This window comes from Kogia breviceps, chromosome 19 (genome assembly GCF_026419965.1).
Source record: "Kogia breviceps isolate mKogBre1 chromosome 19, mKogBre1 haplotype 1, whole genome shotgun sequence".
Taxonomy (NCBI): Eukaryota; Metazoa; Chordata; class Mammalia; order Artiodactyla; family Physeteridae; genus Kogia; species Kogia breviceps.
This window is the reverse complement of record NC_081328.1, coordinates 51,648,043-51,675,713: the sequence shown is the minus strand read 5'-3', so window position 1 is coordinate 51,675,713 and position 27,671 is coordinate 51,648,043. Positions and strand designations below refer to the sequence as shown.

The following is a 27,671-nucleotide window of genomic DNA, read 5'->3' as shown; positions in this document are numbered from 1 at the left end:
ACGATTCCAGAGGGAGAGCTGCCAGGACCCTAGAATAAAGACAGCAAGTCCGGTGTCTGTATATACTCGATGACTGTCCCTGTGTGAGTAGTTGTGTATACACACACACACACACACACACACACACACACACACACACACACTATCCTCCTTTTTTTTTTTTTTTTTTTTTTATGCGGTACGCGGGCCCCTCACTGTTGTGGCCTCTCCCGTTGCAGAGCACAGGCTCCGGACGCGCAGGCTCAGCGGCCACGGCTCACGGGCCCAGCCGCTCCGTGGCATGTGGGATCCTCCCGGACCGGGGCACGAACCCACGTCCCCCGCATCGGCAGGCGGACTCTCAACCACTGCGCCACCAGGGAAGCCCCACGTTACCCTCCTTATACACACAGTCCAGGGTGGTGGCCCAGACTCCAGACTCTGGAGCCAAAATGCCCAAGTTCAAATTCTAATGTATCCACTTGCTAGCAGTAAAATTTGGTAAGCCACTGAACCTCTGTGTACCCAGATTCCTCCTCTGTAAAATGGGGACGATAATCAAGGCGTCCTCTTAGGGTTGTGGTGAGGATTAAATTAGTTACTGTAGGTAAAGCATTTAGGGAACAGTACCTGCTACATGGTATATTTTTTCCTATTACTGCTGTAACAAGTTACCACAAATGTAATGGCTTCATTAACACAATACAAATCTATTCTCCTACAATTCTGGAGGCCAGAAGTATGAAATCAGTTTCACTGGGCTAAAGTCAAGATGTCAGCCGGGCTGGTTCCTTCCGGGGGCTCTGGGGAGGACCCGTTCCTGCCTTTCCAGCTCCTGGAGGCTGCAGCTGTGCTGTGGATCCTGGCTGCGTCACTCTGAACTCCGCTCCCACCATCACACTGTCTTCTCCTCTGTGACCTTCTTGCCTCCCTCCTATAGGAACCCTTGAGCTGATATTCAGGGCCCAGCTGGATAATCCAGAATAATCTCCCCATCCACAAACCCTCAAGTCTGTTAGATCTGCACAGTCCCTTATGCCACAGAAGGTAACATTCACAGGTTCTGAGGGTTCAGACGCCAATAACTTTTAGGACCATTATTCAGTCCACCACTCATGATAAGGAATAAATAAAAGCGAATTACTATTATTATCGTTATCATTGTGATTGCTCCCTGAGCAGCTCCAGAGTATATCCCTAGCCCCCTCCCAAGCTGTGTGGGAGAGAAAGGGATGTGGAAAGACCCCCGTCTAACTCCCAGAAGCTCCCTGAGACTAGGTCCTGAGCCCGGACCACAGCTGGCCATGACGCTGACTGCATCAGGCAGAGGCCTCAGGAACTGGCTGGTCCCGTGAGGGGACTGGGGGGCAGGAAGAAAGCGGACGAAGCGGGAATGTACTCAGAGGCCTCGAGTGGGTCTGAGAGGGGCCCCTGGAGCACAGGCTAAGGCTTCCCGATGGTGGTGTATTCCGTGGGTTCCTCGTGGCTCCTGCTGGGAATGTGGGTGATGAGGTACCCCATGTTGCTATAGGTTGGCTCTTGATCTGAGGTTTCCAAAGACAGGGCTGCATAGGCAATGTCCTCCCTGGGAAAGGGAGCCTGCAATGAAGACGTCCTCGGGGTTAGAGAGGCTGGCAGGAGGCTGTGCCCATGGATGGAGGAGATCTTGGAGGAGCCTGAGGAGACACACCCTCCAGGGCTTCTGGAGTCTTCTCCCAGGCCCCCCAGCTCCTCCTCCCTCCACTCTGCCAGGCACCTTTAGCTCCGGCCACGGCAGAAGACGCTCTCCCTCAATTCCATGCCAGGGCGGCACATTTTGCACGGAATCCCAGGTCCCTTGGGCTGTCTGGGTCTCTCCTGCCCACACGAGGACCGTGTCTGAGCGGGCTCTGAGTCTCCCGATTCTAAGACCCGGCGTGGAGGCACTTCAAATGCCAAACGCGCGCAGGAGCTCTGCCAGAGAGTCTTTCAATGGCTGCATCTTTGCCCGGCATCCACCCTCCCACGTGGGCGGGAGAAAGCCGGTCCTCAGAGGAGGGACAACAGCGGGTCCGGTCTGAGCCCCAGAGCAGCCCCACCAAGCACATACCATGGTGACATACGCCACTTCCCCCGCGTTGGCCTGGGTGGAGGAAGAGGACCCCGTGGAAGCCTTCTGGGAGGATCCAGGGTTTTCTGCCTGCTGCAGGCTCAGGTTTGCGTAGCAGATGTCGCCCTCCAGGGGCCGAAGCGCCTAGGAGAGCAAACACCGAACACCGGTTCCTTTTCCGCGGAGGGACGCGCGGCTCTCTGCTCCCCTGGGACCCCCATCTCCTCTTAGTCTCCCACATCTCCCCCTCCCAAGCCCTCTTCCCTTCTGGCTGATTCCAGCACACGACCGGGCCCCTTCCCCGGCCCTCGCAGCTGGGCCATGAGTATACGGACACCTGGGCACGGGGCTTGTCTGGTACATTTGGGCCTCGGTGCTCCTGGAAGATGGAAAATAAGGAAGTGAGGGAAAGTGTCTGGTGTCTCTGCTCTGACCTCGGGGACTCTCTTACCTGCTCTGGGGATATCCCAGCGGCTAAAAGACAAAAACAATCAGAGTTAGAAAGCCCATCCAGGGGCTCACAGGCGCCCTCAGGTCTGGGAAAGAAAAGAGGTTGAATTAGGCTTCGGACTCAGAGAGAAGAGACCTGGTTCTAATTCTGATCCCGCAGATGAGAACTAAGGAGACCTCAGCCCATCTATTCCCCACGGCACAGAACTGTGTGATGAGCTGCTCAGACGGCTCGCCTTGCCAATTATCAACCCCCCTGGGATTAGGTTCAAGCTAAAACTTCTGCTGGGGTCCTGCCTGTGACGCCACCATTTCTCCACCTGCAGGGGTCAACTCCAAGTCACACCTACCTTCTCCAGCTATCCAGGCTGTCGAATCCCTCCCTCCCTGGCTCCCGGGGCGTTTGATTTATGTCTGTCTCGTCACCCCTGTCCCACTGAATTCTGGCTGGTCTTCAGGTGGGATGAGGGCTGCTGGATGGCCGAGCCTGTCCCTCCCATGCCTTCCGGGGCGGACTGCACCAGGCGCAAGAGGGGCTCCGTCAGTACAAGCTGCCCACGCGACAGGATTGCTCTAAGCTGCCCTCTGAGTGGAGCACCCCAGTTGGGTCACCACTGTCTGGACCAGCTCTCAGGTGCCCTCTGGTTCCTGTTGCTTTCTCTCCCTGCGCACCCCCTGCCGCTGCCACGCCCCCAGCTTCAGAGACAACAAAGAAACAGGAAGATTTTCCCTATGGTTTTTAGATACTGAGGGGGACAGAAAGTATTTGTAACTTAGGTCACGGACAATACATTGGGGGGAAAGTATGCTGAACAGGAGTCAGGCTCCCATCTTTCCAAACTACAAGATTCCCCAGGGCTTCCCTGGTGGCGCAGCAGTCGGGAGTCCGCCTGCCGATGCAGGGGACACGGGTTTGTGTCCCGGTCCGGGAGGATCCCACGTGCCGCGGAGCGGCTGGGCCCGTGAGCCATGGCCGCTGCGCCTGCGCGTCCGGAGCCTGTGCTCCGCAACGGGAGAGGCCCACGTACCGCAAAAAAAAAAAAAAAAAAAAAAAAAAAAGATTCCCCAGGCTGCGGGGAGGGAGCAGCGTTAAAGAGGGTCCCATGAGTGCCCAGATCCCAGTGGGTTCTGAGAAAGGGAGGAGGTGCACTTAATGTGAGAATGTGGAAGTGGAGCCAGACAGGAAAAGTGTTTGGCCGAGGCCAGACCTCGTGATTGACAAGTGCAGACTCGTGAGCAGAGGCCCTTCCCTAAAGGGCAAATATACACAGAACAAGTAGGGTAGCCTGAGGAAGGGCTGAAGGGAGGAAGAGGAGTGGCCACCAACATTCCTGAGAAGCCCCGGAGAACTGTGTATGAGCGTGCACATGCACACGTGCGCATTCGCGTGCGGGCTACGTCGTGTGTGCGCATGCGTGAACATGCGTGCGTGCACGTGTGTATACAGCCGTGCGTGTGTGTGCGTGTTTCTCCATGCCCCCATGTCCACTCAGAACCTCCTTGACGACCACAGGAATTCTCCTAAAGTGTCTGGGTACCGTGGGAAGACTGCCTGCCTAAGGCCATTGCCATCGCTGCCAGCAGGAGCCAAACCAAGAAACAGATAGGGGGGCGGAGCAGAGATGCAAGAAGGGCAAAGGGGGATGAGCAAGGCAGAACTGAGCCCGAAGCCTCCCGGGTTCACCGCCACGCTCCAGCCCCTCGAACCGCCAGCTGCTGTGGCCTTTGGGCCGGCACCCCTTCCGGACTCTGCAGGTAATTCCCTTGGGCTGCTGGTTCCTGGGTGACCGTGCTGGCCGTCAGTCCCACACGCTTCCACCCAGGCCAGCCCCAGCCCGGTGTCAGCCGGGTCCCCTCACCTTTCTTCTGTTGTTTCACCGTTCTCCAAACCACAAGTGAGGCCACCATCAAGAGAAGAAGCACCACAGCCAAGATGAGGGGAAGGAGAAGGCTGGTCTTCAGGAAGACACCGCTGGAAACGACAGAGGAGGCCCCATGCGCCCAGGCTCACCTCCTGTCTTTGGCCTTATCTCACCCACCTGGGAGCAGGGACAGCCACATGCCTCGAAACCTTCTGACCGACAGGCCTGAGGTTTCCCGTCTGGGAACCCCTACTCCCGGGTGGCCTCAAAGATGGTGTTAAAAAAAAAAAAAACCAGAGGAGGGTTCCACAAGGTGTTTCAGTGGGTCTAGAAGCCAAATAGAAATTGTATGGCAAAGGCTCTGAAAAGGCCTCCCTGCTTCTAAGCTTTGCCCCTGAACAGGCTGAAGAGAGCCCCTCATCCAGTAATTCATATTCATTCAGAACTGGAGAAGGTGACCCATTGGGAAATAAGATCTTTGCAGGGGTCGTCAAGTTAAGATGAGGTCATACTGGATTAGGATGGGCCTGAATCCAATGACCGGTGTCCTTAGAAAAGGGAAATGGGGGCACACAGACACAGAGGGCAAAGGCCATGTGATGACGGAGGCTGAGATTGGAGTGATGTCGCCATAAGCCAAGGAGCGCTTGGCTTACTGGCAACCTCCAGAAGCTAGGAGAGAGGCCTGGGGTAGAATCGACTTGTGAGGCCAAAGAAGGAGCCATCCCTGCCTACACCTTGATTTCATTTCTGACCTCCTGAGCTGTGAGAGGAGGCCCCAGCATCCTCGAGCTTGAGGGTCTGCAGACAAGCTCTGGCTGGGACCTGGGACTAAAAGCCCCCCCTTCGGAAGTGTTTGGGCCAAGGGGGCCACAGGGAACCGCAGCAGCAGAGCTGACTTACCCGTTGTTGGAGCCGGGGCTGGTCACAGCCGGGGAGCCGCTGGTCTCCTCCAAGCTGATCGTCACTGCGTTGACAGCAGAGGTGGCAGGAGTGGTGGCAGGTGTGGTGGCCGGCACGGCGGTTGGTGCTTGGCCTACAGACCAGGTGACACACTTCTCTGCCTGCTCACCCACCCGTAGCCTTAAACGTGGCTCTGAGCCGGGGGTGGGGTGGGGGGTGGGGTGGGGGGATCACGGCTGCCTGAGGAGTCCGGAGCAGGGCCAAGGGAGAGGGCCTATAGCCTGGACTGCTCATATCTGCCTGGCCACTAGGAGACTCAGAGCCTCAGAGGCAGGTGGAGCTGGCACAGGTCCAGGGAGGACGTGAAGTAGAACTTGGAAGGTTAGAGGGGGCCAGGCTTGCCTCAGGACAAGGGCAGCTGGAGTTCCGCTGAAATTCAAACACTGCGGCCGCTTATGACAGGGCCTCGGCCAGTGGCCAGTGCCTCTCATCTTATTGATCCACAAGGACAGGAAAAGAATGGGGGCTATCAGGTGGCTGACATACCCCAAATCTGTGACTTCAAAGATCAAGACCAGCCCCGAGCAAAATCATTAGGTTCAGAAAGAGCCTTTGCTTGGGGCGCGTTATAAAGCTTTCACCATGGGGACGGTTACATCTCAGGAAAGTCATCAGGATTGAATGAAATGATGCTGTGTTTTGCAAGTATCACGAGCCTCACACGTTCCCAGTGTGGTGGAGGCTCCGTTGACTGTGCGCCCACCCCCGTTGCCACAGGTGCCCAATGAGCTGGTGTCACCTGTCCGAGGGTCAGCAAAAGCAGAACCCAACGGATAAACTCGGTCAAAGCAAGGCCCTGAGACCCCTGAGCCGACACGCCCAGAGTGTTTGCATTCTAACAGGACTTAGGAAGAGAACGTAGTCCTTAATCCCAAATGTGTAAATGGCTCATGATGGGATTTCAGGCACCTGGGAATGCAGCCCTTTGACTGTGGAGGCCTTTCCAGACCCCAGGAATTAACCGCAGCAGCCCCACTGTGCTGGGTCTTTCCCCCTGAGATGGGATATGGACCAGGGGGTGGGAGCGGCAGCTCTGAAGACCCAGCCGCAAATTCCAGAAAGAGCGGGAACACCTGGGCAACAGGGGTCCCAGGAAAACATTAGCAGAAATTAGGGTCTCCGGGTGAGACCATCACCTTGATCTCCATGGGCAGTAGACTCGGGCACTGACTGTGCAGAGGGAAAAATAATGTGTCGAGAAAGGCTTGATCCCATCCTGGAGGAGGCCCTGGGGGGCCTCTAAGAGAGCCTCTAAGGGAAGCCCTGCCCCTCCCAATCCCAGGTGGTCAGTGTGGGTTCCATGAGACCTCAGGTCTCCCCCACCCTCTGTGACAGTTCACTCTGAGTGACAGGTCACTAAAGAGGGACCCCAGGGACGAGGACAGAGCAGGCCCTGAAGAGACTCATCTACACATAGACATACGCTTACCTGGCTCAATGGACACTTTAACTTGGACCCCAAGGTCAGTTGCAAATCTCTCAATCCCACACCAGTAAGTGTCTGCATCGCTCAGCCTGAGCTCCTCCATGGTCACGGTCATGGTGTGGTGTTTCCAATTGTCGCTGATGGACACGCGGCCCTCCTTCACCTCCTTCTCTGATCCAGTGGTTTCAACGATGATCTTGCAGCTGCTCCAGGCAGCTCCTCGGCACCACCACTTCACGTGGTTCTGCCACCTCGGGCTGTATCGACACTGCACAGTCAACGAGCCCCCCTCTCGGCTGCTTATTGCTTTGGGGCCAGTGATGTCAGATGAGCCTGGAAAACACGAATCCATATGTACCTCTCACCTCCCATCCTGAGGGCAGGGCCACAGCCTCCTGCATCGTGAATAGTTCCAATAAACCCAAGGTCCTCATGAGTTAAATAGCAGTCAAGAAAGGAATATACCTTACACAAATCTTTTTAAGATTCATGCATGTTATAACATGTGTCAGTATGTCATTCCTTTTCATGGCTGATCGCTATTCCATGGGTCTGCCACATTTTGTATATCCATTCATCAGTTCACAACATTTGTTTTTCCCACTTTACACTAAGATCCCACATGCCGCGAGGTCAACACCCATTCATGATTTTCTAAACATTCTTAGCAAATTAAGAGCAGAACTTGCTTTATCTGACAAAGATTATCTATTAAAAGCCTCAGCAAATACCACAATTAATGTGAGACATTGGCATATACTTTATAATAATGTGTTAACCTGGACATTGATTCTGTATCCACTTTTCTGTACATGTGCTGTTTTCTGGAATTCTGACCAACGTAGTGAGACATGGAAAAATATAAAATATATAATTATTGGGGGGCAATAATAACATTTAAAGAAAATTTTTTAATCTTAAGTTTAAAAAGATTTTCATTTATAATGGAATTCAATAGAGTGGCTAAAGACACAATACATATATTAAAATCAATGGCTTTCCTATCAACCAGTAACAAGTAGTTGGAAAATGAAATGGAAAAGTGCCCATTTACAATAGTAATAAAAGTGTATTGAATACCAAGGAATAACTTTAACAGAAATAATCAGGACTTATAGAAAAAAAACCATACACAAACACAATGAAATTTTCTTGACAGACATAAAGGTTTAAATATAAGAGAAGAGCTCTGTTATGATCCTGAATGAAAATGCTCTATATTGTAGATTTTCCTCCTTCCCAAATACATTTATAGATTTAACTCAAAACCCCCAGAACAGGGCTTCCCTGGTGGTGCAGTGGTTGAGAGTCCACCTGCCGATGCAGGGGACACGGGTTCGTGCCCTGGTCTGGGAGGATCCCACATGCTGCGGAGTGGCTGGGCCCGTGAGCCATGGCCCCTGAGCCTGTGCGCCCGGAGCCTGTGCTCCGCAATGGGAGAGGCCGCAGCAGTGAGAGGCCCGCGTACTGCAAAAAAAAAAAAACCCAGAACGTTTTTAGAGCATGTACATTTTTTTCAGATAATCTCCATCTATACTCGTGTGTGTATATATATGGATATGTATGGCTATGTAATAAATAGTATATTTCATATATGCTAGAGATTATTTGAATAAATGAAGAGACAAGAATTTTTAACATGTTAAAGATGAGCGGTAAGGAGGGACTTGCCTGCCAGATATCAAAATAGTACCAGGCCAGGGGCCTCTTTGGTGGTGCAGTGGTTAAGAATCCGCCTGTCAATGCAGGGGACAAGGGTTCGATCCCTGGTCCAGGAAGATCCCACATGCCGTGGAGCAACTAAGCCCATGCACCACAACTACTGAGCCCGCGTGCCACAACTACTGAAGCTCTCGAGCCTAGAGCCTGTGCTCCACAGCAAAAGAAGCCACCACAATAAGAAGGCTGCACACCGCAACAGAGTAGCCCCTCCTCTCCGCAACTAGAGAAAACCTCACGTGCAGCAACAAAGACCCAACGCAGCCAAAAATAAATAAATAAATATTTAAAATATAAATTAAAAAAAATAAAATAGTACCAGGACATAATAAAGAAACCAGTTTGTGAATCTAACAAGACTAGATACACATATCAATAGGACACAGTCAATAGACTAAAAACAGACCCAGCCTATTTAAGAATTTCACATAGGGCTTCCCTGGTGGCGCAGTGGTTGGGAGTCCGCCTGCCGATGCAGGGGACACAGGTTCGTGCCCCGGTCCGGGAAGATCCCACATGCCGCCGAGCGGCTGGGCCCGTGAGCCATGGCCACTGAGCCTGTGCGTCCGGAGCCTGTGCTCCGCAACGAGAGAGTCCACAACAGTGAGAGGCCTGCGTACCGCAAAAAAAAAAAAAAAAAAAAAAAAAAAAAAAAAAAAAAAAAAAAATTCACATATACCATAGAAGACTAAAACGATAAACAGAGAAGGGAAGGGTTAAGACGTTACCCTATCCTGTCACCTCTCAGTGTGCTCCATTTAGGTAAATATAGAGAGATTAAGGAGGTCGCATAAAATAGCAAAGGATTTTTTAAACTGAAAGAAAACAGAAGTGAATCTCTATAAAATTTCTGGATGACAGGGAGATCTTTTGAAACTTGAAATCAATGGACGACAGGAAACAAGAAAGAGTTAGTAGTGAATTTGACTGCATGCAAATATAGCACTTGGACATACCAATAAAAAAAGACTGAAAAGGCAAAGAACAGACTGAGAGCAATATTTAGAACAAATAACATAGAAAAGGATTAATAGAGTTTCTCTCGATTAAGAGTGTATAGAAGAAAAACATTAATACCCCACTTGGAAAACTGATGAGAGATAAGAGGCAAGTCACAAAGAGGAAATTCAGTGGCTAATAAAATTCAAATGTTTCATTTAAATAATCTAGCAAATAAGAAATGTGGAAGACACCACCATTTTTCACATAACAAACCAATCGAGTTTTGCTGACTCACTCTTTGCTGACGGCGGGGGCCAGGTGGTTCAGGCACCGTGAGAATATGCTGGAAGGAATGTAGCTGGTTCAGCCACACAGAAAGCCATATGGCGGTCATGTGTATCAAACTTAGTCATGCCCTTTGCTCCAGTAATGCTACATCTAGGATTTGGTCCTCAGGAAATAATCAGAGAGGCTAACAAAACGGGTGTGCACGAAGATTCATCACATAATTAGCAAAAATAAAGGAAACAAAGTTAACTTCCATCAATTAGGGAAATAAGTATATAATGAAATATAATGCAAACACTGCTAATTATGCTTAGAAATATTTTTAATTATGTGGAAGATTCTCATATGAAGTGAAAATAAGGGTTTTAAAAAATCCTATGCAGTATAATACCAATGAACTTTTAAAATATGCATAGAAAACAAAGATTAAACATAAATAAACCAAAATCTTAACAACTGGTCACCTCGGGCATTAAGACAGACGTAAGGGTTTTTTTGTTTTTGGTTTGTTTGTTTGTTTGCTTTTAATTAATTAATTTATTTTTGGCTGTGTTGGGTCTCCGTTTCTGCGCGAGGGCTTTCTCTAGTTGCGGCGAGCGGGGGCCACTCTTCATCGCGGTGTGCGCGCCTCTCACTGCCGCGGCCTCTCTCGTTGCGGAGCACAGGCTCCAGATGCGCAGGCTCAGTAGTTGTGGCTCACGGGCCTAGTTGCTCCGCGACACGTGGGATCCTCCCAGACCAGGGCTCGAACACGCGTCCCCTGCATCGGCAGGCGGATTCTCAACCACTGCGCCACCAGGGAAGCCCCAGACAGAAGGGTTTTTTATTTTTCCTAATTCTTCATTCTTTTCCTGTACTCTCCCAAGTGTCAACAATGAGCATTTACTACTTTCAAAATCATAGGAAAAACAAATGCCTGGACAGGGCTGTTTAATAGTGTGGTAGGCAGAGCCATGGCCCCTAAAGATGTCTGTGTCCTAACCCCCAGAATCTGTGCATATGTTCACCCTTACACGGCAAAAAGGGACTTTGCGCATGTCATTCAGTTAGGGATCTTGAGATGGAGAGATTATCCTGGATTATCCCGGTGACCCAACCTAATCAGAAAGGTCCTTAAGCGAGGGAGGCAGGAGGGACTGAGTCAGGGAAGGAGTGAGGACAATAGAGCTGGAGCTGAAGTGATGCGGGGCCACAAGCCAAGGAGAGCGGGCAGCCTCGGGGCCTCCCTGGCGGTCCAGTGGTTAAGACTCTGGGCTTCCACTTCAGGGGCCGCAGGTTTGCCCCCTGGTGGTCGGGGAAGCTCAGCGTGCCACAGGGAGCGCCAGGCAGCCTCTGGAAAGCCTCTGGAAGTCGAGGAATCAAATTCTCCTCCTAGAGCCACCAGAAAGAACGCTGCCCTGTTGACTCCTTTGAGACTTCTGATCTCTAGACTGTAACGTTATACATTAGTGCTGTTCTGAGCCACTAAGTTTCTGGTCATTTGTCCCAGCAACCCTAGGATTCTAACGCAGATGGCCATTCCATCTGTCGTTGTCATTTAGCATCAGATCTGACCCTTGGACCGTCTGTTCCCCTCACTTCTCGGACCCCTCTTCCAGGTGTCCACTGGCTCTGCTGTGGGAACCCTCCTGGCACGGAGGCAGCCTGGAGCTCCGAGAAGCAGCCTCCCCCCTCCCCCCTCCCCCCCGGGCATGGTTACTCACAGCCTAGATGATCAGGAATAATCCTAGATCAGGTGAAAGCTGAGCCCCATGGGGAGGTGAGTGGCTCACGGAACACCCGCTCATTACCACTCTGGGTCAGCACGTCTGGGGTCTTGCGCACCTCTGCCACCACTTACGGTGAGGCTTAAGTTGGACAAGACAGCTAATTCTTCTCTGAAAAAAATAGGGTCATTAAAACTCTCTTTTCTCACAGAAAATGAATTCTATAAAGCCCGGTGGGAACTTTCTGCAGTTTTTTTTCTTGTGTACTTTTAAAACAATGAACTCTTGTGAAGAGGGAAGTAGTGCTGGTTACATGTGTTACTTGCAATCGGAAGTTCTATGGGAAAGGCTGGTGACAGGTGGCACAGAGGTTGCCACTGGAGACCGGCTTCCTGTTAGTGCACAGCTGAGCCTGTGCCACTTCAGACAGACATTCCTATTCTGCCTCAATCACTCCTAAACCATACACACACACGCGTGCGCGCCCCCACACACACACACACACACGGTCACCACTCTCACATCTGGTCGCCATCAAGTTCCCCTGTTCCCAGACGTCAGGGAAAAAAAGCAAAATCCTTTATGTGCATTCCCTGCCCTGCTTGTCAAGTTGTCCCCTGACTTCTCACCCCAAATCTATCTTCTCTGTTTCTATGCCGAAACTCAAGGCTGAGCGTCCGCAAGCCATCCACAGACGCCGGCAGGAGGAGAGCCACACATCTCTCTCCTCCCCAGAGACCTTTTCCCCAAAGAGATAATAGTATCCTCCCAATCGGCCCCACCAGGCTGTTGTGAAATGTGTAAGGAAACCACAAGGCCTCTCTGTTCCTCAAACGTACCACGGCCAAGCTCATTTCCACATCAGAGCCTTGCTGTCCCCTGTGCCTGAAAAGACGTCCCTGATCTGAAGCGCCTGCTGTTTCTCGTCTTCCAGGTCTCAGCTCAGGCGGCTCCTCCTCAGAGAGTTCCTTCTAAGCCCACCCTATGGAAAGCACAGCCACCACCCCCTGACTCAGGGCATCTGGCTCAGCTCTGTTCACAGCACACGTCACTGCTTGGAAGCATCATTTTCATTTCTATGCCTGATGGAATGAATGATCCAATCAGACCACGTAAAAGAGTCACGGGTCACAGCGGGACGTCCTGTTGTCATGCCCTCTGGAGACTCAGATCCAAATGCAACCACAGAAACTTTTCCCAGGCAAACACGACTGCTCCTAATTCTTCTCTCTGCTCCTTAATTATTTTCTTACTGAGATATAATTCACATACCATGTAATTCAGCCTTTGAAAGTGTACAGCTCAGTGGTTTTGTAAGATATCTCACAAAGCTGTGCAAACGTCATCACTAATTCCAGAACATTGTCATTATCTCAAAAAAAGAAACCCCAAACTCACTAGGAGTCCCTTCCCATTACTCCCTCCCCCAGTCCCTGGCAACCACTAATCTACTTTCTGTCTCTATGAATTTACATATTCTAGACTTTTCATATGAATGGAATCGTACAAAGTACAGCCTTTTGTGTCTGGATCCTTTCACTGAGCTTAATCCAGGTTGTAGCAAGTGTCAGTACCTCATTCCTTTTTATGACTAGTAGTACACCATGGTATGAGTACACCACGTTTTATTTATCCATCCATCAGTTGATGTGCATTTAGATTGTTTCCACTTTTTAGCTATTATGAACTATGTTGCCCTGAACATTTGCATACCAGTTTTTTGTTTGTTCTTCTCAATAAATAAGTTTATTTATTTATTTATTGGCTGCGTTGGGTCTTCGTTGCTGCACGAGGGCTTTCTCTAGTTGCGGCGAGCAGGTGTCACTCTTTGTTGTGGTGCGCGGGCTTCTCATTGCGGTGGCTTCTCTTGTTGCAGAGCACGGGCTCTAGGCGCGCGGGTTGCAGTAGTTGTGGCTCGCGGGCTCTAGAGCACAGGCTCGGTAGTTGTGGTGCACGGGCTTAGTTGCTCCGTGGCATGTGGCATCTTCCCAGACCAGGGCTTGAACCCGTGTCCCCTGCATTGGCAGGCGGATTCTTAACCACTGCGCCACCAGGCATACAACTTTTTTTACATGGACATATGTCTTCCATTCTCTGGGATATACACCTAGGAGTGGAATTGCTGGGTCATGCGGTAACTACCTGTTTAACATTTTCAAGAATGTCACCATTGTTTTCCAAAGCGGCTGCACCATTTTACAATCCCATGAGCAATGTCATCTCCAGGTAATGTTACGAGTCTCAATTATTTAATTCTATGAAACTAGAAGGAGAAAGATTTGGTCGGGGTGGGTGGTGCATGTTACAGCAATCATATTGTTCCCTGTCCATTAGATGTATTGACTCATTCAACTAATACTATTTGTCTAATATGCACCTGCCATGGTTGTAGGCACAAAAATCCTGGCCCTCGGGCTTCCCTGGTGGCGCAGTGGTTGAGAATCCACCTGCCAATGTAGGGGACACGGGTTTGTGCCCCGGACCGGGAAGATCCCACATGCCACGGAGCAGCTGGGCCCGTGAGCCATGGCCACTCAGCCTGTGCTTCCGGAGCCTGTGCTCTGCAATGGGAGAGGCCACAACAGTGTGAGGCCCGCATACCGGAAAAAAAAAAAAAAAAATCCTGGCCCTCCTGAAGCTTACATTCTATCAAGGTGGGGGAAGGGAGAGGACAAACCGTGGAGAAAAATAATGCAGGAAGTGGTTTTTTAATTTCCTTTGGCCTCACCGCACAGCATGTGGAGGGATAGAACCCGTGCCCCCTGCAGTGGAAGCACAGTCTTAACCACTGGACCACCAGGGAAGTCCTGGGACCTGCTGTTTTAACTAGGGTCATCAGTGAAGGTTTCAGTGAGAAGCAAAGATGTGAAAGGTGTGAGGACTCGAGCCTGTGGCTATCTGAAGACGAGCACTCTGGTCAGACTGAACAGCAAGTGCAAAGGTCCTGAGGCAGGACTGTGCCTGGCATGTTCAAAGAACATCTAAGAGGCCAGTGTGGCTGGAGTGGGGGAGCAGAGTAGAAGAGGAGACCAAGGAGACGATATGGTGAGGGACTCAGACGGTGTCACCTTGTAGCCTCTGCAAGGACTCTGGATTTTTACTCTGAGTAACATGGAGGTCATTGGAGGGTTTTGGCCAGAGGAGAGACAGGATCTGGCTTTCGTTTTCAAAGAATCATTGTGGGATATGAGAGAAGAGATGGATGCCCCCGGGGTTCTGCCTGAGCACCTGAAAAGATGGAGTTGCCAAACACAAAGATGGGAGAGAAAGGAATTCGAGGGGAGAAGATGTGGTCAGGTCACATTTGAAATGTCAACATCTGAGTGAAGATGTCGAATGGGCGGCTGGATAGAATAGTCTTGAGTTCAGGGAGATGTCCAGGCTAGGGATATAAAAACGGGAATCATCTGTATGGAGATGGTATTTAAAGCCAAGAGAGGGGGTGAGATCAACAAGACGATGACTCTAGATAGAGAAGGTGCTCAAACACTGAGCTCTGAGGTCCCCCAACATTTCAAAGTCAGGAAAATCCCCTTGACTTTTAATCAAAATGGTATCCATGGGACTTCCCTGGCAGTCCAGTGGTTAAGACTCCAAGCCTCCAATGCAGGGGGTGTGGGTTCGACCCCTGGTCGGGGGACTCAGATCCCACATGCCGCGTGGCGTGGCCAAAAAAAACTGGTATCCATCAACCTCAAGCTGCCTCCAACCCTCTGTCTCTGCTCATATCCCTGTCCCCTTTTCCTCTTCTTTCTACCAAGCTAACCTCCTCTTGACCTTTCCATTCTACTATTTCCTTCCCCAAAAGCCTAGAACTGCCTCTCCCTCTCCATCTGGCAAATTCCTGCTTCCCTTCCTTCCAGGAGGCCCCCTTCACCCTCACCCCTTCCCCAGAGCCTTTCCTTGATCATAAAGCTTTCTGGAAGGTGACAGTGCAGGAGCGAATATTCACCAGCTCTCCTGAGCAGCTAGGGCACCTCTGCTTTTCTGTAACCAGTGGGGGGCATCAGTCTGTCCATTTTGAATGCCCAGCCCCTGGGTGGTCAGGAGTTATGCCTGCTTCTGGGTTCATTATGAAGACCATGTTCCATATTTCTGCATTGGCCGTTGCGGGTGCCACGATCCGGGCTGAGGGATTGAGTGGATGAGATACACAGGCTCACGACTGGGAGGAACTACTTAGAAAGGGGGGGGCGGGTTTGTTTCTCAGCAGGACACCTTTTTGCTGGGCTCCCTCCTCCCTCTGTCAGCCATTTCCTCCTACCCCATCGGCTTTTCCCGCGAGAACAGACCCAGGCCCAGCTCACCTGCAAGCCGGCAGAGGAGGAAGAACAGCAACGGCAGGGTCATTTTCTCTTCACACGGGTCCTCCGTGGTGGAGCGTGTCAGAGAGAGCCAACTGCAGTCTGCGTCATCTTCCAGCCCTCTGCTTTCACTTGCTCTTACTCCTGTACTTCCTCCTTGACGCCCTTCCCACTGGTGGATGAGACTCAAAGAGGAAGGAGATGGAATGGGTGAAATTTCAAGGCAGTTAGCAATGCAAGAAGTGATCATAAATAAGCTTTGGAGAACTCCCGGAGCCATGCCCAGAGCCACGGTGGGCTCTCTAAAAGGAGAACTTGGCTCTTTCTCGGCCTTGAAGTTTGCAGACCCACCAGTTCTGAGCAGCTCTTACTCAGTCCTTCTCCATTGGTGGGAAGACTGGGATGGGGGAAACCAGCCCCGCTGGAGAAGTAGTGGGGAGCTAAGGCTGATGCATACAGTGTCCTAAATGTGGAATTTCAAGCGTAGCCAAATTCTCGGGAGCCCGGAAGGTCAGGAGTTCCACTAGATCACGGGGGGGGGGGGGGGGGGGGGGCTTGAGCCAAAGTCAGAGAAGAGATTGTAGATTCCAGTCTAGACCGGAGATTGGAATGAGGGAGTGAGGGCGTAACAAAACCCAGACTCCCTACGAAAAGAAAGGGGCTCAGGGCTTCCCTGGTGGCGCAGTGGTTGCGAGTCCGCCTGCCGACGCAGGGGACGCGGGTTCGTGCCCCGGTCCAGGAGGATCCCACGTGCCGCGGAGCGGCTGGGCCCGTGAGCCGTGGCCGCTGCGCCTGCGCGTCCGGAGCCTGTGCTCCGCAACGGGAGAGGCCGCAGCAGTGAGAGGCCCGCGAACCGCAAAAAAAAAGAAAAGAAAAGAAAAAAGAAAGGGGCTCAAAGAGTAGGGACACGGGTTTTCCCTGGGGGTCCAGTGGTTACGGCTCCGCACTTCTTCCACTACAGTGGGTTTCGATCCCTGGTCGGAGAACTAAAAAACAGAGCAGGGACAAGTGAGCAGGGAACTCCTGGTCCAGTGGGCAAGAGGGGCCTCTGTCCTGAGAACATACCGGGAACTCTTGTGGCTGTGCGCCAGCTGACAAGGGAGAATCCATGGATATCGGTTCCAGCCTGAATCCTCCAGAAACTTGTCAATTGTACCTTCCTGAAGAAACCAGCTCGTCGTTCGTGGCTGTTACCCCCTAGCTCCTCACCCCCTGACACACACCTTGTAGTAACTATCTGTTGCAGTGGGAAGAAAGGATGCACCAGCTTCGCCTGTCTGACTCCCTTTCTTTTGTGACAATTGTGTGCCCACATCTCCCACTCCTCTCCCCCACCAGAATCCCAGCAAGGCCTGGGGCTAAGCACAGAAATTAAGAAAGGATTGGACCTTTCTCATATTTTGTTCCTGGAGCCACTTTTGCCATGTGTCACACGTACCTTGTGACATCTGGAGGAGCGAGTGAATCCCAAGGAGAGATGTAAAAGCCCTCACAGGCCCATCAGGAGCGAGCAGTCATCAGGAGGGTTATCTGCACAGAAAAACGCAGCAGCTAATAAGCCAGGATGTGGCCAGAATTGGCCTCTCACTTTACATACCTCCAGACCGTAAACTAAGGTCAACAATACAGGGTGAGAGCTCGGTCAGCCCTTGGTCCCCGCTGCTGAGCAAAGCCATCCTCGGCCTGTGGCACTGAACAGCAAAGGCAAGAGACATTGGGCCCCAGCAAGCAGGAACGCCATTTGGCTTCCAAGGGAAATGACCGAGGAATTAAGCAATTTGGAGCACCCTGAAAAATAAGGAATAGCTGCTTTGAGGGATGCGGGGTAATCTCTGCTTTCCTGAAAGCAGGCAGTAGGAGTAAACAGCCTCTGAACTACGCAAAACTCTGCCTGTGCCCTGACCCTCTGCCCCTGGGCCCTCCTGGGTCAAGAACAGAAATTCTCCTTTGAATCAAGAAAAGAGAATTCTCTGAGCATCTCTAAGTGATAGCAAGTCTGTTCCTCTAAACCAATGCCTCTGGGCACTAGGGGAGCGTCAGGCTATTCTGGAGGCCCTGTGTCCTCAAAGACCCATTTGAGGCCCTCATCCTGGCTTGGCCGTTGACGTCTGCATGAGCAGTTACCTTCAATGGCCTCCAGTGGCCTCATCTGCGAAGGAAGGGACTGGACGCGTCGTCCGAGATTCCCCTACCCCGACGCACCTGTGCGTGTGTGCGTGAATATGTGTATGTGTGCGCGTGTGCACGTGCACGTATGAGCACGTGTGGTGTGGTCCTGTTTGTATGTGGGCCCACGTGTGGGAGCGGTCTTACAAGTGTGTAACGTGTTGTGCGTGCTAGTGCTGTGCGTGCACATATGTAGTGTGTGTGTTTTGTGTGTGTGTGTGTTGATGCAATCACCGGGTTCTCCCGGGGACAAGGAACAAGTAGCTAGCTCAAGCTACTTCTCTAGGTCATATTGGACTTACAGACTCTACAATCTGTTCAGAACCCAATCTGTTCTTAGGGGGAGGAGCTCGTGTATCGAAAGGGCCGGTTTCGTTGAGTCTCTCCCAGTCTGGAATAGAAGGCCCACAAGATGTCTGTTCCGAGACCCACTGGAGAATTACAAAACCAAAGTTTAAACCAGGTGGAACTGAAGAAAACCAAGGAGCTAAGCCTCTCCATGGAAGAACAGCAACAAACAGCCAGACTCCACCGGGACCAGAGCAGATTGGTGTCCAGAATCCGGGCAGCCCTGGGCTGAAGGAGCCTCACTCTGGGCTCTGCCACCAGCATGGCAGTGGCTCTGCTGTGCTCCCCTTCTCAGCCCTGCTCACTGCGGTGGCTAGATTCTCGCTTCTTTGTGAAAGTGAGGGGGAGGTGAATTGGCCACGAACCCGATGGTGTCAGCACCCCTCACTTGACCAGACCCCTCTATCAAATTTTGTATTCCTAATTTGGGGATCCTTGTTTTCCCTAAAAAGGGCCCCCAACATTGTATAAGCTTCAGGCCTGTGATAGATGGTCCCACCCTGGATATCTACCCTTTGACCCCCTAGTTCTTTTCACAAAGAGGCAGAGTCTCTCCCCACTCCACTAGAGTCTGGACCAGACTTAGGATCTACTTTGCCCAAGAAAATGCAGCAAAAGTGATGTTGGGACTCCCCCGTGGTGCAGCTTTAAGAATCTGCCTGCCGATGCAGGAGACACGGGTCCGATCCCTGGTCCGTGAAGATCCCACATGCTGTGGAGCAACTAAAGCCCGTGCGCCACAACTACTGAGCCTGCGCTCTAGAGCCCGCGAGCCACAACTACTGAAGCCCACGCGCCTGGAGCCCGTGCTCCACAACAAGAGAAGCCGCTGCGATGAGAAGCCCGCGCAGCACAAAAGAGTAGCCCCCACTGGCTGCAAGTAGAGAAAGACCGTGTGCAGCAGTGAAGACCCAACGCAGCCAAAACTAAGAAAGAAAGAAAGAGAGGAAGGAAGGAAGGAAGGAAAGAAGGGAGGGAGGGAGGGAGGGAGGAAGGAAGGAAGGAAGAAGTGATGCTGCACCGTTTCCAAACCCCAGCCTGCGGAGCCCTCCTACACTTCCTCTTATTCTCATGTTCTTCTGCTTCTGCCGTGAGAACACGCCAGGCTAACCAATGGCTGGATTGAGAGACAGGTGGAACGGAGCCAGGCGGCCCTAGCCAACAGCCAGCTGACCCCCAGACACGCAAGGGAGCCCACCTGAGGCCAGAAGGACCACCCAGATTAAACTGCCAATTCAAAAATGCATTGCATGCTGCTGAGTTTGGGACAGTCCACTGCGGCATTATTGTGGCAATCGAAAACTAAAAGAAGACCCCACAAAATCCAGACCCGCCCTGCCAGCAGCTGCCTCATCCTCCACTCCATGGTTTTAGCTGCCCCATGGTTTCTGTTCGCTCCAATCCTCTCTGCCCTTCTGACTCTTCCTCGCACCTGCTCAAGGATGGCCTGTCCTGCCCCTCCTGTCTCAAGACTCTCACACTCACCTCTTCCCCGATGTGGTTCAGATCAGAACAGCCTTTGGACGGCTAGAGTCATCCGTGTCTTGTGATTCAAAACGATAAATTGGTCTAGATTACGAAAGCAATACATGTTCATTTCAGGAAAGTGAACTGTGAAATACAGATAAGGTAAAAAAAAAAAGATTTAATTGCTTCACTTTTAAGAGATAATCACTTTTAACATTAAGGTTTATACTTCACCCATCTTTTTTATCTCTTCCTGCAGAAATGCAACGTTATTCCAGGAATTATGTGGAGTCACTAATGTATGAGTTCATGTCACTCACTGCTCAACAGATTTCCACCACAAACACCACTATCTCCTTTGGGGAAAGACGTCCTATAAAACAAATATCATCAAGACAGATGGTTTCAGGGAATTCCCTGGTGGTCCAGTGGTTAGGACTCGGTGCTTTCACTGCTGTGGGCCAGGGTTCAATCCCCGGTCAGGGAACTAAGATCCCGCAAGAAGTGTGGCAAGGCCAAAAAAAAAAAAAAAAAAAAGCACCGAGCTGATCTCCCTGTGCTATGCGGCTGCTTCCCACTAGCTATCTATTCTACATTTAGTAGTGTATATATGTCCCCCTCTGTCTTTTGATTTTGTTGCTGGTATCTTCTGTAGACCAGAGTATTTTTTTCTATACAATCAGATCTATTGATCTTCTTCTTTATGGCATCTAAATTTCCTGTCTTGTTAAAAAAGGTCGCTGGGGTGGGATAGGGAGGGTGGGAGGGAGACGCAAGAGGGAAGAGATATGGGGATATATGTATATGTATAGCTGATTCACTTGGTTATAAAGCAGAAACTAACACACCAATGTTAAAAAAGAAAAAGAAGAAGAAAAAATGGTCATTCAGAGCCACTGTAAGAGCCATGGTAACCACCGCATTCATCTCACTTTCTAAATGTTCCCCTGAATCACGAAGTCACAGGAAAGCAATGTATTTAGACAGCAATAGCCCAGCTCCCGTTGAGAGGCCTCTATGGAAATGTGATTTAATGTTAGGCCCTGGCTTTTAGCAAGGGTCGATACAAAAACTATAGGAAAAACTTTGCATCTTCTGCAGAATTATAAATGCCCATTTTTCTTTAATTAATTTATTTATTTTTGGCTATGTTGGGTCTTCATTGCTACGTGCGAGCTTTCTCTACTTGCAGCAAGCAGGGGCTACTCTTCGTTGTGGTGCATGGGCTTCTCATTGTGGTGGCTTCTCTTGCTGCGGAGCACGGGCTCTAGGCATGCGGGCTTCAGTAGTTGTGGCTCGAGGGCTCAGTAGTTGTGGCTTGAGGGCTCTAGAGCACAAGCTCAGTAGTTGTGGCGCACAGGCTTAGTTGCTCCACGGCATGTGGGATCTTCCCAGACCAGGGATCGAACCCGTGTCCCCTGCATTGGCAGGTGGATTCTCAACTACTGTGCCACCAAGGAAGCCCTACAAATGCCCATTTTGTCATTCAGGACCTCTTGTATAAGAATCTACATAAGAGATTCCTCTCAGCAGCTCATGCTAAGAGAACATACTCATTGATTGACAGGACTCAAGTACCACACACCCCATCTGGTTTCCCATTTTGTCTTGACTGCCAGGAAATCCAGAATCAAATGTAATTCTCAAATGCAGGAAAAACCCAGCCTCACTCTGGGGCAGAAACTCCTCGGGCAGCATCATTAACTGCCCTTTTTTATAGTGGGTTTTGTTGTAAATCACCTCAAATCCCTTTTGGATGCGGACGAGGCACAAATATGGACATAAACAAAATGACTTAAGAAGAGAGAACAGGGTTCATGATGGCGGAGTAGAAGGACGTGCACTCACTCCGTCTTGCGAGAGCACTGGAATCACAACTAACTGCTGAACAATCATCGACAGGAAGACACTGGAACTCACCAAAAAAGATACCCCACATCCAAAGACAAAGGAGAAGCCGCAATGAGATGGTAGGAGGGGCACAATCACAATAAAATCAAATCCCATAACGGCTGGATGGGTGACTCACAAACTGGAGAACACTTATACCACAGAAGTCCACCCACTGGAGTGAAGGTTCTGAGCCCCACGTCAGCTTTCCCAACCTGCGGGTCTGGCAATGGGAGGAGGAACTCCTAGAGACTCAGACTTTGAAGGCTAACAGGATTTGATTGCAGGGCTTTGACAGGACTGGGGGAAACAGAGACTGCACTCTTGGAGGGCACACACAAAGTAGCGTGCACATGGGGACCCAGGGGAAGGAGTAGTGACCCCATAGGAGACGGAACCAGACCCACCTGCTAGTGTTGGAGGGTCTCCTGCAGAAGCGGGGAGTGGCTGTGGCTCATGTGGGGACAAGGACACTGGCAGCAGAAGTTCTGGGAAGTACTCCTTGGTGTGAGCCCTCCCAGAGTCCTCCATTAACCCCACCAAAGAGCCGGGTAAGCTCCAGTGCTGGGTCACCTCAGGCCAAACAACCAACAGGGTGGGAAACCAGCCCCACCAATTAGCAGACAAGCAGATTAAAGTTTTACTGAGCTCTGCGCACTGGAGCAACCCCAGCTCTACCCACCACCAGTCCCTCCCATCAGGAAGCTTGCATAAACCTCTTAGATAACCTCATCCACCAAAGGGCAGACAGCAGAAGCAAGAAGAACTACAATTCTGCAGCCTGTGGAAAGAAAACCGCATCACAGAAAGATACACAAAATGAAAAGGCAGAGGACTTTGTACCAGATGAAGGAACAAGATAAAACCCCAGAAAAACAACTAAAGGAAGTGGAGATAGGCAACCTTCCAGAAAAAGAATTTAGACTGATGAAAGTGAAGATGATCCAGGACCTCGGAAAAAGAATGGAGGCAAAGATCGAGAAGATGCAAGAAATGTTTAACAAAGACCTAGAAGAATTAAAGAACAAACACCTAGAAGAATTAAAGAACAAACAAACAGAGATGAACCATAACTGAAATGAAAAATACACTAGAAGGAATCAATAGCAGAGTAACTGATGCAGAAGAACAGATAAGTGACTGGGAGAACAGAATGGTGGAATTCACTGCTGCGGAACAGAATAAAGGAAAAAGAATGAAAAGAAATGAAGACAGCCTGAGAGACCTCTGGGACATTAACCACAACAATATTCGTATTATAGGGGTTCCAGAGGAGAAGAGAGAGAAAAAGACCGGAGAAAATATTTGAAGAGATTATACTCGAAAACTTCCCTAACGTGGGAAAGGAAATAGCCACCCAAATCCAGGAAGCGTAAAGAGTCCCACGTAGGATAAACCCAAGGAGAAACACGCCAAGACACATAATAATCAAATTGACAAAAATTAAAGACAAAGAAAAGTTATTGAAAGCAACAAGGGAAAAACAACAAATAACATACAAGGGAACTCCCATAAGGTTAACAGCTGATTTCTCAGCAGAAGCTCTACAAGCCAGAAGGGAGTGGCATGATATACTTAAAGTGATGAAAGGGAAGAAGCTACAACCAAGATTACTCTACCCAGCGAGGATCTCATTCAGATTTGATGGAGAAATCAAAAGCTTTACAGACAAACAAAAGCTAAGAGAATTCAGCACCACCAAACCACCTCTACAACCAAAGCTAAAGGAACTTCTTTAAGTGAGAAACACGAGAAGAAAAGAACCTACAAAAACAAACCCATAACAATTAAGAAAATGGTAATAGGAACATACATATCAATAATTACCTTAAATGTGAATGGATTAAATGCTCCAACCAAAAGACACAGGCTCGCTGAATGGATACAAAAACAAGACCCATATATACGCTGTCTACAAGAGACCACTTCAGACCTAGGGACACATACAGACTGAAAGTGAGGGGATGGAAAATGATACTCCAAGCAAATGGAAATCAAAAGAAAGCTGGAGTAGCAATACTCATATCAGGTACAATAGACTTTAAAATAAAGAATGTTACAAGAGATAAAGAAGGACACTACATAATGATCAAGGGATCAATCCAAGAAGAAGATATAACAATTATAAATATATATGCACCCAACATAGGAGCACCTCAATACATAAGGCAACTGTTAACGGCTATAAAAGAGGAAATCGACAGTAACACAATAATAGTGGGGGACTTTAACACCTCACTTACACCAGTGGACAGATCATCCAGACAGGAAATTAATAAGGAAATACAAGCTTTAAATGACACAATAGACCAGATAGATTTAACTGATATTTATAGGACATTCCATCCAAAAACAGCAGATTACACTTTCTTCTCAAGTGCGCATGGAACATTCTCCAGGATAGATCACATCTTGGGTCATAAATCAAGCCTTGATAAATTTAAGAAAATTGAAGTCATATCAAGAATCTTTTCTGACCACAATGCTATGAGTTTAGAAATTAATTACAGGGAAAAAAAAACATAAAAAACACAAACACATGGAGGCTAAACAATACATTACTAAATAACCAAGAGATCACTGAAGAAAGCAAAGAGGAAATCAAAAAATACCTAGAGACAAATTACAATGAACACATGACGATCCAAAATCTAGGGGATGCAGCAAAAGCAGTTCTCTAAGAGGGAAGTTTATAGCAATACAAGCCTACCTCAAGAAACAAGAAAAATCTCAAATAAACAACCTAACCGTACACCTAAAGGAACTAGAGAAAGAAGAACAAACAAAACCCAAAGTTAGTAGAAGGAAAGAAATCATAAAGATCAGAGCAGAAATAAATGAAATAACAACAAAGAAAACAATAGCAAAGATCAATAAAACTAAAAGCTGGTTCTTTGAGAAGATAAACAAAATTGATAAACCTTTAGCCAGGCTCATCAAGAAAAAGAGGGAGAGGACTCAAATCAATAAAATTAGAAATGAAAAAGGAGAAGTTACAACGGACACCCCAGAAATACAAAGTATCATAAGAGACTACTACAAGCAACTCTATGCCAATAAAGTGGACAACCTGGAAGAAATGGACAAATTCTTAGAAAAGCACAACCTTCTGAGACTGACCCAGGAAGAAATAGAAAATATAAAAAGACCAATCACAAGTAATGAAATTGAAACTGTGATTAAAACTCTTCCAACAGGGATTTCCCTGGTGGTGCAGTGGTTAAGAATCCACCTGCCAATGCAGGGGATACGGGTTTGTGCCCCGGTCCGGGAGGATCCCACGTGCTGCAGAGCAGCTGGACCCGTGAGCCATGGCCGCTGAGCCTGCACGTCCAGAGCCTGTGCTCCGCAACGGGAGAGGTCACAACAGTGAGAGGCCTGCGTACCGAAAAAAAAAAAAAAAAAGGATTAGAGACCTAAATGTAAGACCAGACAGTATTAAACTCTTAGAGGAAAACATAGGAAGCACTGTTTGACATAAATCACTACAAGATCTTTTTTGATCCACTTTCTTGAGTAATGGAGATAAAAACAAAAATAAACAAATGGGACCTAATGAAACTTAAAAGCTTTTGCAAAGCAAAGGGAGCTACAAACAAGATGAAAAGACAACCCTCAGAATAGGAGAAAACATTTGCGAACAAATCAACAGACAAAGGATTAATCTCCAAAATATACAAACAGTTCATGCAGCTCAATATTTTAAAAAAACCAACCCAATCAAAAAATGGGCAGAAGATCTAATTAGACATTTCTCCTAAGAAGACATACAGATGGCCAAGAAGCACATGAAAAGCTGCTCGACATCACTAATTATTAGAGAAATGTAAGTCAAAACTACAATGAGGTATCACCTCACACCAGTTAGAATGGGCATCATCAGAAAACCTACAAACAACTGGAGAGGGTGTGGAGAAAAGGGAACCCTCTTGCACTGTTGGTGGAAATGTAAATTGATACAGCCACTATGGAGAACAGTATGGAGGTTCCTTAAAAAACTAAAAATAGAATTACCTTATGACCCACCAATCCCACTACTGGGCATATACCCTGAGAAAACCATAATTCAAAAAGATACATGCCCCCCAATGTTCATTGCAGCACTATTTACAATAGCCAGGTCATGGAAGCAACCTAAATGCCCAATGACAGATGAATGGATAAAGAAGATGTGGTATATATACACAATGGAATATTACTCAGCCATAAAAAGGAATGAAATTCCTTTCATAGAGACATGGATGGATCTAGAGACTGTCATACAGAGTGAAGTAAGTCAGAAAGAGAAAAACAAATATCGTATATTAACGCATATATGTGGAACCTAGAAAAATGGTACAGATGAACCAGTTTGCAAGGCAGAAACAGAGACACAGATGTAGAGAACAAACGTATGGACACCAAGGGGGGAGAGTGGCGGGGGGGTGTGGGGGGGATGAATTGCGTGATTGGGATTGACATGTATACAATAATATGTGTAAAATGGATAACTAATAAGAACCTGCTGTATAAATAAAATAAAATTCAAAGATTCAAAAAAAAGTCCTATGATAAACCATAATAGAAAAGAATATGAAAAAGAATATATATATATATATGTATATATATATATATATATAACTGAATCACTTTGCTCTACAGCAGAAATTAACACAACATTGTAAATCAACTATACTTCAATAAAATTTAAAAAAAAAAAAGTAGGGAGAACAAAGACACTTTTCTGAATGGTGGCGAAGCTGACACAGAGGTTTCTGTCAAAACCATAATTAATTAACAGTTTCATAAATGCTCCAAAAGAGGGGAGGTGGAGTAGAAAATCTAGATCTGAGGTTGACATCTGGCTTCTCCAAGCAGTAAAATTTGGAGCCCCCCTGGAGAAACTTTAGAAAAATCCCGGCAGCTGTTGAGTGGAGAGAGAAACTCCATTGTGTCTCTAAGGTAATAGATTAGGCAGACCCACCCGTAACATTTGGGAGACCAGGGCTAGAATACAAATGGTGGCCCATAAACCATATGTCTCAATATTTTAATGTTCTAAATGAAGCTAAAAAAACTATCGAGGGCTTCCCTGGTGGCGCAGTGGTTGAGAGTCCGCCTGCCGATGCGGGGGACGCGGGTTCGTGCCCCGGTCCGGGAAGATCCCACGTGCCGCGGAGCGGCTGGGCCCGTGAGCCGTGGCCGCTGCGCCTGCGCGTCCGGAGCAGCTGGGCCCGAGAGCCGTGGCCGCTGCGCCTGCGCGTTCGGAGCCTGTGCTCCGCAACGGGAGAGGCCACAACAGTGAGAGGCCCGCGTACCGCAAAAAAAAAAAAAAAAAAAAAAAAAAAAAAAACTATCGAATCAAGTGCATCTGATCTTCCTACCTTGACAAAAATACCGGCCTACTGACCCAGAAGCTGGATTTGAATGTAGGATTCTCAGAAGTTCTGCACCGAAACATGGCAGTCTAGTGACAGCCATCTCCCAGTCCTCAGCCCGCCATCCACAGACACTCCCCTGCCCTCTCCCCCCTGCACATTCCACACCCCAAAGGTCCTCCGGAGGATGCATGTAGACACCCCAGCCTCCACATCCAAGCTCTGTTCACAGCCCTGCAAAGAGCCACCCCTTGGCCACCCCTCAGGCAACTCTAGCAGTGAGCTGGGAGCAAAGTATAGTCTATAGGAGGGACACGGGTCTTTGGACCACTCATTTCATGGCGAGGGGCACAGGCAGAGGATGACCAGGGCTAAGGGTGGTCCTGGATTTAGGGGGAAATCATTCAATTTGTAAATTGATCCACTCTGAGCTCTCCATGGTGGCCCAGAAAAAAAGTCTGTAGCGTCATCAGTTAATTTCCTGATGTAATCATCTTCACGGGGCTGATGTTTCCAAAAAGGCCAATACGAGAGCGTGGTCCTGGCCCTGCCTCCAGGCAGGATCCACCTGGATCTGAAATGCTGAGCCCCGTCACCCTGGAATGTGAGCTCACTGAATCCGAAAAGGTCCTAAGAAGATGGAACTGTTTTCATATGAGAGAAGAAAGTGATGAGAACTCTTCACCCTGGAAAGGAAAAGGCTATTATATCCTTT

At 49.0% G+C, this 27,671-nt stretch overlaps 2 protein-coding genes across 10 annotated transcripts in view; one reads left to right on the top strand and one right to left on the bottom strand.

Moving 5' to 3' along the window:
* RAB37 (RAB37, member RAS oncogene family) overlaps positions 1-27,671 on the top strand; it is a 61,664-nt gene that overhangs the window by 17,632 nt on the left and 16,361 nt on the right. The window lies entirely within an intron of this gene.
* LOC131746851 (CMRF35-like molecule 1) lies at positions 1,099-19,801 on the bottom strand. 9 transcript variants are annotated; one of them, XM_067021056.1, is made up of 8 exons: positions 19,728-19,801; positions 16,794-17,258; positions 15,732-15,913; positions 6,773-7,102; positions 5,284-5,416; positions 4,378-4,490; positions 2,069-2,542; positions 1,099-1,578 (listed from the first exon to the last, which is right to left on the bottom strand). In XM_067021056.1, exons 3-8 carry the CDS (start codon positions 15,772-15,774, stop codon positions 1,505-1,507), a joined length of 1,167 nt encoding a protein of 388 aa, XP_066877157.1. In that variant the 5' UTR covers positions 15,775-15,913; positions 16,794-17,258; positions 19,728-19,801; the 3' UTR covers positions 1,099-1,504. The 9 variants fall into 9 exon arrangements, with proteins under 9 accessions (XP_066877157.1, XP_066877156.1, XP_066877153.1 ...); XM_067021055.1 differs by having other exon boundaries at positions 17,167-17,258; XM_067021052.1 differs by lacking the exons at positions 16,794-17,258; positions 19,728-19,801 and having other exon boundaries at positions 2,069-2,447; positions 2,520-2,542; positions 15,732-16,174.